Here is a 19,481-nt window from a genome sequence, read left to right as displayed (position 1 = left end):
AATATTAAGGTCTTTGTGACCAGCTAGCAGCTTTCTGATATTTCACAATCGTGTGTGAGAATCGATTCCACAAAGTTAATAAAATGAATTTCTTAAAAATCATAACTGTCACCACTAAAGTTGTCGTTTCCGAGTCCGCCTACCTAAAACGAATAAAAAAAGGTCTTATAAATTCGGGTAGCAATATTGATGTCCTAATGGTAACAATCATAAACTAAGTAATACGATTACACCGGCCCGCTACTTTTTAAATTACAGAACGAGACTTAAGTAATTAACACAAATCATTCCCCCCTAAATTCAATATGGCGATTGATTCCGGCCATTTTGAATTTAGATTATCTGGAGTCCCCTCATAATATTACAACATTCACTCGACTGCATAGAGTCAGTAACACTTTTGTAGGGCAATGTATATGGGTTACAACATGATACCAAAAAGCGTATAAATTGTTTTGCTAAATGTATAAACATTTTAAATCAACGTTTGTATGTCAAAGCTTCCAGTGCAGTTAGTGTGTTCATGGATGATAGCACACGTTGGGGATGAAACGTTTCATTGAAAATTGTAAACGAATACAAAATTAGACGAAAAAGTTAAAACTATGGAGTTTCTCGCGCCGGTTCTGTCAAGTTAGGGTACTTTAATTTTCCGAAACGGCGGCAGATCGTACTTTGACTATCAATTAGTGTGTGATTTTACATTGTATAGATAAATTAGAATTTGCTACAATTTTACAATTTAATTTAATTACTTGTGTGACCTTGGCCTTGGCTGACCGATGTATGACGTTACGACAAACGGGATGAGGTTCTCTTATGCCGTCATAACCAATGCCCCGCCCCCCTCTCTGCCGATGCTTTCTACTATTTTGTCTTTGCATGGCAAATATACTTCGTAGCAATATACGAACAAAAATATACTTTACTACCGGAAGTAGTTTTTATTGATAATACTCCATATTTTATTAATAAGTATGATCAAATAGAAGCCAAAATAAATAAGTATGATACAATTAATTGATAACGCTGTTTTATCGATTAAACAATTTAATAACTAGATAACGGTTTTTAAATCTAGTAGTGACTCATTTATTTGATGTATAAATTTATTTACTAGTGTTAACTGAGTTTTCTTTTGTCGTCTTTGTGTCTGTGATTCAAATTCCTTCAATCGTTTTTCTTTTTCTTTTTTCTTCCTTTCTGACTCTCATAATCCAATAAGAAGGCAAATCCGATACGACCACAAAGGCCAACGGCTTTACGTAATTTGCGAATTGCCAGTATCAGACTGCCAACGTCCTCATCCTCAAAATTCTTTTTCTCGGGAACATCCAATTTTTTTGGTCCCAAGACTACGAAATCTGCGGGCCTTGTAAGCCAGACTAGATATTGATGGAGTTCAATTTTAACGAATTATATCAACTCCTAGTATCCTTAACTAATATGATTAGCCAAATCCTATCCAATCTTAGGCTTTTACGTGCCTTGTACTTGAAAAAAGATTATGTAATCCCCACTCACAAAAGCTCATCTTCTCTACGAACATATGACGTCATTTATCCTCTATGACATTGACTCGGTTAACGTTTAATGCAGGGTTCCCACATTGGCGGAAAAATTGGGAAATTCCCTGAGTTCTTTTATTAAACAAAACTGACAGGATTTTACAAAATACATTTAGAATGTATCACATGACTTCACATGAGCCAGGTTAATTTTTTTTAAATGTAAATAAATAAAGTTGGTAGGTACTATACCGTCCAATAACTAATTAAAAAAGAAGTGTTTTGTTCTAGTTAGACCTACAACACTCAAATTTTTTGTATATATATAAGTTTGTTAAGTCAATATAAAACCTACGAGTGATTTCATTAAGCATAAATACAATAGTTTTGTTAATAACTTACATTTCTTCAAGTTAAAAATGCCACAGTCAAAGTATAAAGTGATCGGAGTTGATGAAGGGTTATGTCGCCTTAAATCCAAGTCGCCATCGAATTGCTGATAGCCCTAGTTTAATATGACCTAACACGAAATCTCCGTCTTCTAGAACGATAGCTACAAACGTAGATTTTAATCTGTGCGAGTGTTGGAATATATCACCATGAAGTTTAAGAATCCCTTCGCCTTGTCTGCTTTGGGTATGTGTTCTTATGCCTTTACTAGACCCTTCAAGAATTATAATTAAAAAAAAAGTTTAAAATATTTAGTATCGTAATAATTTATTTCGTGCGTGTCATTGAAGGAAAACATCGTGAGGAAACCTACGTGTGTCAGAATTATATCTTCCAAATATGTATTATTCAGCTTGACTTGGAGAAGCCTTTGTAAAAAGCACCAAGCGTTCTTCTCAAAAAGGATATGAGGCTAAAGCCATTGCTAAATGGGAAATTAACAGCTTGTTTTTCGGCTACGTGTGTAAAGTTAGTTCATATATTCTACCGCCAAATAGCAATACATCGTATTGTTGTGTTCTGGTTTGAAAGGTGAGTGAGCCAGTGTACTTACATGCACAAGTCTATGCGTGCTGGCTCGCGATGTCATCGTCTATCTGTGACATCAAACACGCACGAAGAAATTTGGCAACTCTTTTCTTTATCGCACCTCCAAAAAATGGAATTCTCTACCAACTCATGTGTTCCCTCCTTTTATAACCTGGGTTCATTCAAACGAAACGTGAACACGTATCTTGCGGGCCGGCATGCTGAGGGCATCTAGTACAGTTCATTCTCTCTGACTGTACTGGCCGTCTTTGCGTTTGGACTCCACTTACCACTTGCCATCAGATAGAGTGGAGTCATATATGCCTACCGGGATTGTATTAAAAAAAATAAAAAGGGTCATAACAACTTATCCCCAAGGTTGCCGGCGCATTGGCATTATGAGGAATGATTATTATTTCTTGAATTACCAATGACTAGAAGTAGTGACCGCTATAAGTAATCTATTTATTAATAAAATTGTAAGGTTTCGTGACTTCCTTAACAGACCAGGGGATTTTAAGAACTGTTTTATAGAACAAATTTGCACTTTTTTAATTATTTTCCTCTTAATCTATAATGGATCTAAATTGGTACTAGAGGCCGCATCACTAATGGGTCCTTGAACATGATAATCGTCATCAACGTATGATAATAACGTTCCAGGAATTCAGAGTTCAAGTTTTTAAAAGGTTTAAACAATTAGACTTTGTTTTAACATAACTTGCTATTCACAATCTAGACAAAGATTATATAACTGAACTGTCTGTCTGTTTGCTTGAACGCGTTAATCTCATAATTTACGTCAGTGGCTATATATTATGAAAGGTTTTAATTCGTGCGAGTCCGTCTGCGTAAGTTTTAACTGATACATCAAATCATCACATATTCGATCGTGAAAATACAATACTTAGATTAGTTATATTCAGCATACGATGTAGGAAATATTTAAAAAAAAAAACATCTTGGATGAATAATTCGAACCTTTGCTTTTTTTTTCTTATAAGGATAATTTATTATTTTTTTAAATCTGTGTAGCTCAATGGCATATGGGCTCCAGAAACCTTGTGCTATTACTGCATACATTCCGAGCAATTTAATACTTCCATTCAATATAAATATATGCTCATAAAATGGAGGCTATAAGACGAATATTAGAAATGTATTGTTGATTTCAAACCTGAAATAAAACGAAATATTATTAACATTCCTCTTAAACCTATACTTTTGAGGACAGTGCTTGACGCGTATTCGAAGCTGGAGTCCTTTAAATGGAGACCTCTGCCCATAGTTAGCCTAGACGACATCTTACCTGACGACGACCTTAGCGATAAAACTACGTGTTATAAAATCATTATATAATTTGAAGTATTTCAAATGCAATAAAGAATATATAAATATATAATCATGTGCAGATGTTACATTTTTACATTACATATGCAGTCTGTAAATTTCCCACTGCTGGGCTAAGGCCTCCTCTCCCTTGAGCAGAAGGTTGCAGCATATTCCACCACGCTGCTCCAATGCGGGTTGGTGGAATACACATGTGACAGAATTTCCTTGAATATGACACATGCCTCGCGATGTTTTCCTTCACTGCCAAACACGAGATGAATTATAAACACAAATTAAGCACATGAAAATTCAGTGGTGCGTGCCTGGGATTGAACCCGAAATCACCGGTTTGACGACCTCCGTGGTCGAGTAGTGTGTACACCGGTTTTCATGGGTACGCCACTCCGAGGTCCCGGGTTCGATTCCCGGCCGAGTCGATGTAGAAAAGTTCATGGTTTTCTATACATTACATTGTCTTGGGTCTGGGTGTATGTGGTACCGTCGTTACTTCTGATTTTCGATAACACAAGTGCTCTAGCTACTTACATTGGGATCAGAGTAATGTATGTGATGTTGTCCAATATTTATATATTTTAATGCACGCGTTCTAACAACTGGGCCATCTCGGCTCTCCGCAGATGTTAAGATTCCGTAAATAGAAATTTCAACTAATAACTATAAATGGTAAAGTATGTTTATTTGTTACGACTTAACTATCCAAACAATCTTAATGAAATTTCGCAAACACATTGCCAGAGGCACAGAAAGGGTACGTAACACCTGAACAAACAAATATCCACCTCTCCAACACAACTCCGCCCCCCCCCCCCCCTCCTACAAAGGTTCAAAACCGCGGGCGAAAACTAGTTTCTGATGATAATAACAAAGGTATGACAAAAATTATACTTGTGACTACGGGTCTGAATATAGTTTCATCTTGATGACCTCCTTGGTCAAGTAGTGTGTACGCCGGTTTTCATGGGTACGCCACTCCGAGGTCCCGGGTTCGATTCACGGCCAAGTCGATGAAGAAAAAGTTCATTAGTTTTCTGTGCTGTCTTTTCTATGTGACAGACGGACATTGGAGTCTTAATAACCTTTGGGTACCCTCTGGGTACTGAACCCTAAAAACGATGAGAGTAAAATTTTAATGATCCGCGCTCACAGGGTTACTTGAAAAATACACGAGTTGCTCATTAAACCAATTAAGTGTCATGTCGCTCGTAATAGACAACTTCACGCCTTATATTTAACAATTTTTATTTTATTTTATTACAAATTCTGAATGTTTGAACGTCTGAAGTGTCAAGCAGTGGTGAAAAAAAGTTTATATTTTATTGTACACCACAGAGGGAAAATAAATGTATACAACATTGATTCAGCTTAAATAAAAGAGGCGTACAATTTTGGCGACCCAATCGCTACATAGCGTTCTCTTCCAGTCAACCAAGATCATTATTATTTAAATGTATTAATTATTAATTATGTCCATGCATTTAAAACTATATTTGATTACATCGAAGAAACACCTTTTTTTTTAATTCATTCATGCTCGTTTAGAACATTTAGTTAATATATGTTTATAAGTGTGTTTGTATGTTTACAACAGATTCGAACGAAATCTCTACATAGTATAAAATATAGTCGTTTCCCGCCGTCTGTACGTTTAGATCTTTTAAACTACGCTACGGATTTTATCGCGATTCATCAATAAACAGAGCGATTCAGCGTTTGTATGAATAATACATGCATTTTATTGTAGAGAAAAGCCGAGAATTTCAACTTTCAACAACAAATATTTATATATATATATATATATATATATATATATATATATAAGAAAAAGTAAGAGGGAGCTGGGCACTCCCTTTAATGATACTTTAAACAAGGTAAACGAACTTCGTTATATGTATAAAAAAATAGATATTCGATATAATTATATTATGTATCCAGTGGCCTTCAACTTAAACGTGATATATTTAAAAAAAACCAAAGACATAGTTCGCATAGTAAAATATATATATGTGTGTGTGTAACAAATTATGATTTTAGTTTTAATCTCATCGAAATATTTAAATAATTTAATTCAAAAATATTGACTCGTAAACGTTTTAATCGTTTACTATTTGAACTGTGTCTTTGGTTTTTTTTTTAATTTTATCACGTTTTAGTCGAAGGCCACTACATATATATACGTAATTATAATGGTTATCTATATTTTATAAAACGAAGTTCGTTTACATTGCTTACAGTAGAGTGTACAGCTGCCTCTTACTCTTACCTTTTTATATGGTTTTAATTCAAACGGGATTTATTTTGATAACAAATTTGTTCCTCGTTTGAATTTAATTATTTAATTTTAATTTATACATTGTTAATTTATTTAATTTAATACGTAATATATTTCGAAAGCAATTCTAGTTCCAATCGACTATCCCTCTATTTTAATCTGTTAGATTTTCCTCTGCCTATTTCTAAGCTGGGTCCAGGATATGTTCCATGATACCTAATACTACACTACAATAAACTAAAACGAGTTATTTCATTAGTGATAGTTCTGCAGTCCATTAAAATAAACGGAGTAAAAGTTTTCTTTTGGGATTAATATACAGTATGTATATACAGTATAAGCCGAGATGGCCCAAAACGCTTGCTCTTAATCGATGATTTCGGGTTCAAACCCAGGCGAGTACCACTGAATTTTCTTGTGCTTAATTTGGGTTTATAATTCATCTCGTGCTCGGCGGTGAAGGTAAACATCGTGAAGAAAACCTTTATGTGTCTAATTTCAACGAAATTCTGCCACATGTGTATTCCGCCAACCAGCATTGGAGCAGCATAGTGAAATATGCGCCAAACCTTCTCAAAGGAAGAGGAGGGTTTAGCCCAGCAGTGGGAAATTTACAGGCTGTTAATATAATGCAGTATGTAGATGTCATTTTATAAAGCTACTGAAATATAACAGAAGGTAAACTGCAACCTGTATATGTCTTTCGTTTTTGATGATAAGGCTTAGAGGTTATTCCACCACGCTACTCTAATACAAATCGGTTACACATTTGGCACATATTCATCCGCCACATACTTTCTCAAGTTTCCCTTCATCAACAAGCACGAGATGAATTATAAACACAAATTATGCCCTGGAAAATTCTACGAAGCTGGTTTTGATGTTGAACTCTTGGAGTATCGTATGAGTTCTAGAAAACGGGCCTCGGCTAAATTAAAAGATAGATGTTATAAGAACAATTAGATTTTTTTCGAAGCGTATAATTGCTCAATATAACCGATAAGAAAGCAATAATCACGTTATCATGGATGACATTGACACACTTCACCGTTTAAGGCGTTTTATTGAACGATCCGTCTTAAAAGGATCTATAATCATTTTAATTCTATTTATATAAAGAATGAAGGCTGCAATTATATGTAATTACTAGCTGAAATGGCTAGTGGCTTTACCCGATCGAAATTTATGAAAAACTTCCAACCCCCCCATTTACCCCCTTAGCGGATTTCTACACCCTATAAGCAACCTACCTGCCAAATTTCAAGTTTGCAGGTGTTATAGTTTCTGATATTTCTTGATTAATCAGTGAGCGGTATTTCGCTTTTATATACATATATACATTTATATATAAAAATAAAAACCTAGACTAGGTTTATGCGCAATTGAGATTAAGTCGTGTGAGATGTCAAGTTAAATTTGTGATCGTTCCTCTATTGGTTTCCTCGATTCGGCCTTTCTTATTCATTAAGTATCTTTCATTTCATAGTAATTATTTAGACTAACCAATTCTACAGATTTTTTTAATTAAACATGCTAGATTTTATATTATAAGATGGCCTATAAAGAGGACACGAAGATCTCAGCCAATTGTCATAGATTAAAATCTGACCAACCACCAATGAGGTTTTAATGTCCTCGACAGTTTGTAATTGGTAAATCAAAACATCTCTAGGAAACCCGCACGCATCAGAACATATATACCTATATAGTTAACGGAGTATAACGCTCAGCATTGGGCAATTTATCGACTGTTACTTAGTATTACATCCTTCAGCCAATCACAGTCCATCATATTAGCCTATCGCAACCTATATTAAAACTAAAGGATTTCCTCGTCTTGTCGGTTCTTTTTTCGACCATGTACATATAGTCTATTCCAAAAACAAGAGGACAAAAGTCGAATTGATATCATTAGTCGAGAGCTCGAATAATATATGATATTCATTTTTATTTATGGTTTTGTGAAAAAATGGCGTTCAAAACGTCGACGAAACTCTTATCGGAATTTTGCAAGTTAAATTAGAGTGGATATAAGTAGTTAGCGCTATAATAGCGAATAGCGTTGTATTATAAACCAAGAATCGGTAGTAGTGTACATACAGGACATAATATAAATGAGCTATTAGTAAAACGCGTCGTATACGTAAATCTAAGGTTTGTTTATCTTTATTCCTTCTTAAAAAGCCGGTTTAGGACTCTCTAAAAGCCGGCAACGCACCTGCAAGACCCCCGGTGTTGCAGATGTCCATAGGCGGTAGTAGTCACTTTCCATCAAGTGAGCCTCCTGCTCGTCTGCCCCACCCTTAACATAAAAATTATTCTTCGTTTGGAATAGACTGTAGTTACTTTTACTTAAGTATAATGATATATTATTGTGTTAAGGTTATATTTTTGTTTCCAGATGATTTAAGATGGTTACTGAACAGTTGTAGCGGGAAGGAGATGTCGAGCCAGGCCGGAGTCAAGCATGTCGCTACGGAGCCGTCGCGTGTAGACAGCAAACGTAAGTGCCTCTATTTAAACTTTAACTCCAATGTATCCTTACAAATACCTGCGATCATTTGAGCTAAATCTTATTTTATATATAATTTTAATTAAATTCGAGCTCATAAAAATACACCCTGTACTTCTTAAATACGACCAAACGAGGGGTGTCCCTTTCAAACAAGACAAGAATTTTATAAATCGGTATATATATTACATACATAATTTATAAATTATGGTGTTAAGAAGTATTTAAAAAGAAACAACCGAATTGATAATCTCGTTCTTTTTCTTTTTTTTGGTCATGTATGTGTAAAGCCTGTAAATTTCCCACTGCTGGGCTAAGGCCTGCTCTCCATTTGTCCATTTGAGGAGAAGGTTAGTGGTGGATTCACATGTGGCACAATTTTGTTATAATAAGACACATGCAGGTTTTCTCACGATGTATTTCTTCATCATGAGATGAATTTATAATTCAAATTAAGCACATGAAAATTCTGTGGTGCTTGCCTGGGTTTGAACTTTGAACCCGCAATCATCGGTTATGATATACGTGTTCTAACCACAAAGCCATCTCGGCTTCATAATTTTAATAATAAATAATAACATTATATTTTTTTGTTTAATTTTATTATTTTCGTATATTCAATATGAAAATAAATAGCCAGGAAGCGATCGTTTCATTCCCAAGGTGTGCTATCAATCACGAACTCACTAATTGCTTAATAACAAGCGTTCCGTAACTTTTTTTTTTTATTTGGCAACAGAGGCATTATGAACGCTTTCTGGGATCCTGTTGTAGAACCACAAAAGAATTACTGACTCTATGCAGTCAGACCAAACTCTTCTTCTGTCAATGTATATGATATGGAATGACAAATCCGACATGACTGAAAAGTTTTCGTGCAAGACCAACGTGCTTCCTGAAACTCGGGGGGTACACACTAAAAACTACCAGGCTTCGAACTGTTACTGAGATTATTTCGACTCTAATGTGAACCGTACTATTCCAATGTGAATTTTGAAGTATAATTAAATAATGGAATACATTTTAAGTATTCAAAAGCCAACACTCGTTTACAAAGGATTTTTCATGCATGTTCGTCTGGTGTTTTAAATTTTAAACGCTACTCACTTTTGATTTTTGACGGCATATGTTAAGTTTAACGAGACGAAATATTATCAAGAGGATGTTTTTACAAATCTTTAAGTATTTTTGTGTCTGAACACACGTGTGTCGTGTTTCAAGTAATCGTAATTTTTCGTTATTTTTATCAGATTACTGTTAAACTCGTGTAGTGTGTTGTAAATTATACGTAAACCTCGTTTGAAATTTCTCTTTAAAGTACAAATCTTGAATAGTTTTTTTTTTCTTTGTACTCATATTAAACTAGCACATTAAATATCTCAGATTATAAAATTAATGGCTGAGAATAGATTATAAATAACAGAGGAGCTATAAACAAAATATATATACTGATAATCTAATATGGGCAAGTAATTCAGTCTGTCTGTCTTTCTGTCACGCTTTCACGGCTAAATCACTGAACTAATGGGCGAATTATTTCATCAATTTCGGTTCAGTGGTTCGGGCCGGAAAGAGTAACAGGCAAAAAGACTTTAGAAGAGAGATACTTTCGCATTTATAATATTAGTATAGATACATAAAAGCCTACTTATGAACATTGCTTTATTACTGTCTATCATCAGTAATTTGACATTCGAAAGAAGAAGACAGCACTCACTAATAAACACACACGCACACGCGCTCACACGCACACACACTCACACGTTTTCAATAAAACGTCGAATTATATTCGTAGCGCTGACATTAATGTTTCTAATGAAATTATACTTGGACGGCAAAGAAATTTCCAATTGCCCAACAATATATTTTCGCCTGATGGACCAATTAAATTTATATTTTATCTATTTCATTGATAGGTACCTACGTATCTATCAATGAAATAGAAGGCTAAAGAATATATAGACATTTTTTAGCTTCAGGCTTTCAAGTTCGTAGCTTTCTGTTTTTTTTTTTGCAATTATTTCTTGTTTATTATTTCAATAATTCCTATTCGTTAATTGAAAATGTATAACACTTATTTTTAGTCAAAGTATTCACTAACATTGACTCGGAAAAGAAAATACGAACGAAAACGTAACCGAGCGAGTCTTATTTCTTTAGTTGTATTTTTTAACAATTATCAATATAAAGAATTCCCAGGAGAATATTGTTTCATCCCTAAAGTCCACCTTATTCTCAATCGATCCATGAAGTCACTAGCCACAATAATTGATGTGTCCTACATTACATTTGTATTCAAAGTTAGTTTGTTCATCTAAAATTTCATGTATATATATCGCCTTAATTACTCCGAAGACAGAACATCACGTTATATCGGTATCTTAACCCGTATTTATATGCGGGGGATTCCCCGGTGCTGTAAAAGGATAATCAGGAAAGTGTGTTTCGTAACCAACGTCCATCTTAATTCATATAAAGTCGTTCCTCTCAAGCTCAACTATTACTGGGACGTAATCACATTAGACGTAACTCAATCACATAGTGTTCTTGCTAAGAACTAGTTATAACTTGTACCAGCCTCGTGTAGGTGACCTATTTAATTTTAATAGCATCGTTAATCATATTCGTAGGTAGCGAAGGCCTTCACAAAATCAAAACGTAACAAAACGACCGATTTGTCTGGTCTCATACGATAGTCTTTAATTCAGTTTCCAAGTGTATACGTATACCTTGGGACTGGGAGTTGCCAATTCATAATGCTATCAGATCTCCGGAATTGATAATCAGTTTCGGGTCACGTATGGGAGCGTTTATCGATCTAAGAATATTTAGACGGTTGTTCCATAGGGATTCGTTTTATGTCACTTAAGTTTTCTTGATATATCAGTGACGTATGAAATGTTTATTTGGATACGTAGGCGATATTATTAATGAGAGAAATATCTCATCATCGTGTTTCTGGGTAATGCTGACCAGTTAGCATTTGTTCAATGTTTTAAAGAAGGAAGTAAAAAGAAGACGCTTTATCTTGTTATTGGTCACCAACGCCCTCGGCGCAGTAACAAATGTTAACCATTCCTCGCATCACCAATATGCCAACATCCTTGGGAATTAGGGTGTTATGTCCCGTATGCCGAACGAGCAAATGGATCACTTGATGCTAAGTGGTCACCAACGCCTATAAACATTGGCGCTGTAAGAATTCCTTGCACGAGGCGCTCGTTAATGAAACTCTTCATTTAATCTATAGTGCATAAATAAATCTCGTCAGTCACAATGTCTTCTCGTGAGAATCGGCAAGATTTATTAACGCGATAACACATTAATGAGAGTAAATATATATGTCTATATATTTATATATAATAAAACCTATATTTATTTACTGACAAATAAATCATCCGTCTTAACACTAGTTGTTAGTTGATCGTAATAGACATATTTTTTTTTTAGCATTAGCAGCCTGTAAATTTCCCACTGTTAGGCTAAAGGCCTCCTCTCCCTTTGAGGAGAAGATTTGGAGCATATTCTACCACGCTGCTCCAATGCGGGTTGGTGGAATACAATTGTGGCAAAATTCGTCGAAATTAGACACATGCAGGTTTCCTCACGATGTTCTCCTTCACCGCCGAGCACGAGATGAACTATAAACACAAATTAAGCACATGAAAATTCAGGGGTTTGAACTCGAAATCGTCGGTTGAGATGCACGCGTTCTAACCACTGGGCCATCTCGGTTCTGTAATAGACGAATAACATTTGGAAAATGTCACACTGATACTTTCTCTTCTCTTAAAAAGAAGGACTTGAACCACCACGCTGTTCTAATTCGAGACGATGGGCACGTGTCAAAATATAATTCAACACATGCAAGTTACCTCAAAGTGTTTCACTTCAGCGTTAAGCACGAAATGGATTATAAACACAAATTAAGAACACGAAAACACTGGTACTCGTCTGTGTCTGAACACGCAATCACCCCTTAACACTCACGTGTGCTAGTTCTAACACTTCATAAAAATCAACGATGCACGACGTTTTCCTTCATGGTTGTGCACGAATGATGATAGCTGGCCCTTTGTAAAAGTTAAAATTCATCGTTACGTTGTCGAATTTGACTATATTAATCTCATTTCAGACCACGATGTTCTATCCGCTGAATCAAAGAGATTTTAATATGTGTGGGTTAAAATAATATCGTCATCATCATCCTGCCCTTATCCCAATTTACTTGGGGTCGGCGCAGCACGTCTTCTTCCATACTTCCCAATCTGACGTCATCTCACAAGTAACATTCTTTCCAGCCATATCACGTTTCATACAGTTCATCTATATTTTCATTGGTCGTCTCCTTCCTCTATATCCATCCACGTTCATGCTCAAGACCTTCCTCACATATGTTCCTCATTCTTCCGCATAACATGCCTGTAGGACCCTCCGGTCCCTCAACGATAACTATTATAGACAGTCACAGCTACCCCCTCCAGTGTGGTACGTGAGACAGTGTATTATATCTACTGTATAGATACAAACACTACAATGCCCATAATGGGTTAAAATACTATATAGATGATAAAAAAGTGTGCAGCTAATATTTTTAACTTTCAGACAGAAGATATATTTATTTATTATTTATATGATATGTATTTTAAATTTTGGAAAAGAAGAACTGATTTTCTATACGGTTTTTCTTGGTCGAATCTACATTGATTGATGATTCGAAAGTGTTCGGAAAGCCTACTAGTATAATGTATTTTTTGATTTTGATATCGTGTTTATTTTGTAAACGTCTCATTGATGGTCAAAGATCTTCGATTAACTGGCCATTAATTTCTGGAAATGCTAAATTAATCTCTAATATCTAATCCGTCTGTCGGAAAGGCGTAATATACAAGACACTAGAGATTATGACATTTCCTAATTCGTCCAGCACTATTATTGAGTAAAATTCTGGCTCTCCGATGTAGTTATCATTATCAATTTATTATTACATATATATGTAGCGACATAAATCACGTCTCGTTCGTACAGTATAATTATTTATAGAAGAAATATTGTTTGCTATAGATTACGTCTGTCTGTCTCGACGTCCCGTTCAATAGAAACTTCGCAAACATCTGCTACTTGCTGTCACGCGTTACACGTAAATAAAAGATATTATATTATGTATATGTATGTATCCACATTACAATGTATGTAAATTTTCGTGACCAAATGACGGTTTTTGTAACCATGACACGCGCATTTCAATTAGTATATTATAATCGACCATTACATGAGTCGAGATGGCCCAGTGGTTAGAACGCGTGCATCTTAACCGATGATTTCGGGTTCAAACCCAGGCAGGCACCACTGAAATTTCATGTGCTTAATTTGTGTTTATAATTCATCTCGTGCTCGGCGGTGAAGGAAAACATCGTGATTAAACCTGCATGTGTCTAATTTCAACGAAATTCTGCCACATGTGTATTCCGCCAACCCGCATTGGAGCAGCGTGGTGGAATATGCTCCAAACCTTCTCCTCAATGGAGAGGAGGCCTTTATCCCACAGTGGGACATTTACGGGCTGCTAATGCTAATCGACCATTCACTAAAACATTAAAAATGTATATCGACGGTCACTGATCATCTAAGTTTCAGTTATGTATCAACAAAATATTATGAAATTCATAAAGAATGCAACTGACAGTTACAAACTTGTTACCACCATGACAACCCACGATGGAACCCCTTTCTTTTACAACGTCTCAAAGGGTGACGTCACTTCCTTGACGACGTCATTCAGTTTTCGTTCTACAATAATATTATAATTTAATATATACTAGCTGCGCGTCCCGACTTTTATCCCGAGATATATTTTGTTATTATGTGAAAAATTCAAAAAATTTATACGATACTCAAAGGCTTTTCTTATTCTGTATGTCGATAACAGCGCCACGTACCGAGTCCAACGATAATTTATAACTATCCAGGTTACTATGAGTAGAATAAAAAGTATTTCAACAAAACCGCTCGAGCCGATAAGAAAAAGAAAGAAACACACGCACATCAAAATTTTATACATAAAGATATGCCTTCCGTAACATTTTTAAAGGTGAAACACCTATACGACATATACATACGTCTATGTGTGTGTAGCGACAAAGGGCCGTGTGACATAGTCTATTTCTTATCGAGGTCAATCATTCGAGACGTAATTTTGGATATATATGAATCCGTACTTGTAACTTAAATTCGTGACTTTAATATTATTTTAAATCGATTGATGGCAAATATGGAAACTATGTTGTTTCCTAGGACCAGCGATTAGATCACGTAAACGATGATTGCGGATACAAGCTTTTTTACTTGGTAGTAGGGCCACACATCTGATATTCTACCGCCGAACAACATTATTGTTGTGTTCCGCTTTGAAAGGTGAGTGAGCCAGTGTAACTACAGGCACATACAGCGCCATTGCCTATGGGCGGTGGTAACCACTTACCATCTAGGCAAGCACCGCTGAATTTTCAAATTCTTTCTTGTATTTATAATGCATCTCGCTTTCGGTGAAGGAAAAAATCGTGACCAAGCCTGCTGGATGAAAATCTGACACTAATCTAATGTTTTAATCTAATTTAATTTTCCAAAATATATATTTTGACTAAGGTCAAAATTGCCCTTGCATATTTTTGCCCATTTTGTGGGTTGATCGTCTGGTGTTAGGCATAAAAAGTAGTAGTAGTTCTGTGGTTTGTCAGTTAAAGAGCAACAGAAAAACAGAGTTACTTTCGCATTTATAATATTAGTGTAGATAAATAGGTCATATCCAATATCTTTCAAGTTTTGGTCAAAATTCATCTCTTAACTCTATCTACATTACAAGTCTTCTTGCAGCAGTGTTAAGGTTCAAAGCGTTATCTCGGTGGTAGGGCTTCGCGGAAGACCGCCTGTTTAGATACCACCCACTGATCACATCTTCTACCACCAAACTGTATTACTTAGTATTGGTACGTTCCGGCATGAATAGTGAGAACGTGGTACAAGGAACTTAACAACGTAGCCACCGAGGTGGTGACGCAAATTCGATGTAAGGAATGGTGAACTTATATTACTTGCAAACCTTTGGCGCTCACAGACAGAGACATTGGTCTATGTGGTGACCACTGGTATACTATTACAATGTATCAAAATTCTAATTTATTTTATAGGTGAGCGACGGCGTGGCGCCTCAGGTCGAGCAGCGGCCTTACGTCGCGCACCTTCCGATTCTGATTGTTCAGGCGAGACGGCGTCCCTCTCAGCGGATTCTGGAGACCGATCTGTAAGACCAGCGCCGCCACCACCTAGGAGTGGAAAGACAAGAAGGTAACTAATGCTAGGTTAATACAACTCCAGGAATGAGTGACGTAATTATGGGCTGTATACAAGTAACATGTAGTTATGAAACTTAACACTGGCAGTTCACTATCAATTAATATTTTTTTTGCATATTTTTTAAAATTTAAATAAAGAACTCCTTACTCGTAGTAACGTATTAGATGAAACTTTGTAAGAAAATATTGATATTTGTTATGAAATAAAGGGCTCTTAGAAATAATTATAAGGAATATGTCATAGGTAACCTTAAGAATCCTCGAGTAATAATAATAATAATCTACATATATCTAAAAAGGCTATCTCTTGATCTTGTATAACATACGACTTCAATAGAAAACATTTTGTCATAGATTTTTATTAATAATACTTAAAATATTCGTTTAACAAGTGTTTTAAATTGTTATAAACTCCAAAAAAAACAATCAAAATCAAAGTATTTATCATATACGAAATATATTAAGTGAAGCTACCACCGGTTCAGAATGTAAATTCTACCGAGAAGAACCGGCAAGAAACTCTGACGTTACTCTTTTTCAACATCTAAAAATACAGTCATGTTAGTTAAATACAATTATATATGTATGTTACATATCCTGCCTGGAAGTCAACAAGCATTAACTCGACGCTTTTTTATCATCTATATAATCTTGTATCGAATAATGTGCCTTCTTTAATAGAACAGAATACATAACTAAACATTGGCTTCTTCTAGAACAATTAGATAAATTACCACATAAATAACAATGTAAAATTGTATTTTACACAGTTGGTACTTAAAATTAAATTATTGGTAGAATTACCATAACCCAGTTATTAATTATGACGGAATATTTATATGTGGGTAGACGAGGACAAATATATCTTAGACTAGAGGAAATCACTGCAATCGTAGATCTGACCTCGAGTGTTGTTAAATTTACGACATTAACTTAACCTTAGCTTTAGTTTTAAAGTAAAAAAAAACAGTAAATATCATAATGCTACGCTAACACCTTCTTTGGAAGGGTCGGTGAATTTTAATTCTAAGTAATATAATATTCTTGTTCCGGAATAGTCGACGTCGTGGCAGCGAATGGGAGGTACTCGAAGGGCTGAAGGACGGGCAACGATTCGACAAGCGGCCCGAGGTCTTTAACGGTTATTTGCACAAGAAACGAAAGTGGCCTCTCAAAGGATGGCACAAGGTAAAATTTTATTACCATAAATGCCCACAAAAGCTAAAAAAAAAGACAAAAAAATATATTGATATTTATTTAGACGCTGTTGTGAATTTATGTTTGTAATAAATGGTGCTTTAATTTATCGATGGTACAAGCGATGGCTTAACGGGCGTAATCCATTGCTATGGTCTCCTGTCACTAGCCAGAGCGAGGTATCATATGCCTCCATGATGGTAACCCAATCGCTTTAACCCGTCACCATAATACCAGTGCCATAGCACGCGCGGTAAACTGACGCGTGTGGTTGTTTGGCGCCGCGTTTTGTCGCGTATTAAAAACGCATGTTATTACATGCGGTTTCATCTGCTGTGACCTTTCGTGAAGATAGGTATGACTCTTATGCTTGGTTGGAAGAGAAAATATATACATATTCTTCCAAGTGTAATTTTTTGGTTAAAGCGTATTGTTGATTTTTTGATTATCAACAAAAATTTTCCATTCCAGCGTTTCTTCGTAGTAGACGGCGGCATATTAGTCTACGCCCGGTCCCCCACAGACGTGGCGAGGGGGCGTCTACACGGCTCAGTGGATGTCGGTTTATCAGTTATATCGGCGAAAGCGCGCAGGCGCAGGATAGATATAGACGCAGACGAGTTTATATACCATTTGAGAGGGAAAACTCCTGACGTTTTTCGTACTTGGTTGAACGTTTTAAAGGCACATAGGTGAGTATTTTTGCAACTATCTTCACCCCCTATATAAATAATAAAATAAAGACATGAATAATTAATTACTTGTAAATTTAACTTAAAATACATTAAAATTAACCATTTTTTTTAAAAGCTCAATGTTAAGTACGCTGATAAAATCACTTACGTCCTTAAATTAAACTTAATCATAGATGTTTATAAATGCATGAACAATATGCACCTTCCTTGCGTTGTTGTTGACCTTTCATTTGTAACTAGCGACCCGACCTGACTTCACACTGGTGCATTTTATTAATAAAGAAAAATTTATGATACAAAAATAAATAAAAAATAATGTAGCTTTCAATCAGGGAAGCAATTTTGGGAATTCGTACATTAGTTTAAATATTAACCCCCTACATACAAACAAACAAATTTTACCTCTTAACAATATCAGTATAGATAAACATTTACACTATGAATAACAAGACATATAAAGCAAATTAAATGATTCACACAGATTATACAGACAGCATTTGCTAACATTCGGTGCGCGTGAGTCTGTGCCCAAGATCCACGCTCCCAATGACGATCCTCCCCCTACTGACACTTCTTCTCGTAAGTACTATAATATTTATGCTAAATAGCTTGGAGCAAGTCCTTTAATAAACTTAGATGATAGAAAAATATTAAAAAATCTTTAATGTCTTGGTAAATAACATTTGTATTATTTAGATAAGTATATCCAAATCCCTGTATCCCTAATAATACTAAATTGTCATCCTTTAACTATTCCTTCCCTGCCAGGTACGTCTCATTCAAAATCATCGATATCCTCAAAAGAATTAAAACATATATGGAATTTCCCTCATGCTATAGTTTACCCTCTATGTACTATAACACATGATACTACTATTACTACCGAAATGAAGAAGAAAATTATTGACTCGAAATTCATTGATAATCTCTGTGATGAACAGAAAAATACTAAAGCAGTGACTTGCGTCAAAACAAAATCAGGAGGCAATTTAAATTCCCAATCACCTGATACGTCCATTGTTACGACTGATGCTGAGAAACAGATGCACAGCACTGATTTAGAATTTAACAAAACGTCCGGCTTTGAGTCGTCATTGTTGTGTGAATTTTCAATTAATACTCCTAATTTCAAAGAAAATATCGTTGATAAATATCCGATTTTAAATAATCCTTCAGCTGAAAATAATGATTGTATCAAGGAAACAAAGGCTCTGTTGTCGTCTAATAAAGTTGCTGGAACGCCGACCTTATTTCTCTTTTCAAGAAAGAAAAGGGAAAACGTAGAAAATAATCCTCTTGCAAGAAAAAGTAGAAAGTCGACAAATCTTGTCAAGTATAAGAATCTATATCAGGAGCCGACGCTCAAGAAACCGCTCAGTACATATATGTTGCTTGATAAGTATAAATTAAAGGAAGTGAAAAAATCTAAAGTAGGTAAATATACTGGATATGAGGTAACACAGAAACATGTAAACATTCAAGCTACAATAGATAATAAAGAAGACAAAGCGTTACAAGATTCTTTCACTCATTCCGAATCTGACGCTTTGGTGGAAAAACTCCTACTATCTACCTTTGGTAGTAATAGGTGTAATGAATTAGGTCGTGATGAATTTA

At 35.3% G+C, this 19,481-nt stretch overlaps 1 protein-coding gene across 5 annotated transcripts in view; it reads left to right on the top strand.

Moving 5' to 3' along the window:
* LOC125073612 (oxysterol-binding protein-related protein 6-like) overlaps positions 1-19,481 on the top strand; it is a 51,531-nt gene that overhangs the window by 12,087 nt on the left and 19,963 nt on the right. For all 5 annotated transcript variants that reach the window (XM_047684506.1, XM_047684505.1, XM_047684504.1 and 2 more), the window contains exons 2-6: positions 8,510-8,611; positions 15,808-15,964; positions 17,031-17,160; positions 17,641-17,861; positions 18,346-18,443. In XM_047684506.1, coding sequence (XP_047540462.1) covers positions 8,551-8,611; positions 15,808-15,964; positions 17,031-17,160; positions 17,641-17,861; positions 18,346-18,443 — 667 coding nt within the window. In that variant the 5' untranslated portion in view covers positions 8,510-8,550. The remainder of the gene's footprint in view (positions 1-8,509; positions 8,612-15,807; positions 15,965-17,030; positions 17,161-17,640; positions 17,862-18,345; positions 18,444-19,481) is intronic.

The sequence above is a fragment of the Vanessa atalanta genome, chromosome 24, assembly GCF_905147765.1.
Source record: "Vanessa atalanta chromosome 24, ilVanAtal1.2, whole genome shotgun sequence".
Lineage (NCBI taxonomy): Eukaryota > Metazoa > Arthropoda > Insecta > Lepidoptera > Nymphalidae > Vanessa > Vanessa atalanta.
This window is presented reverse-complemented; position numbering and strand designations above follow the sequence as displayed.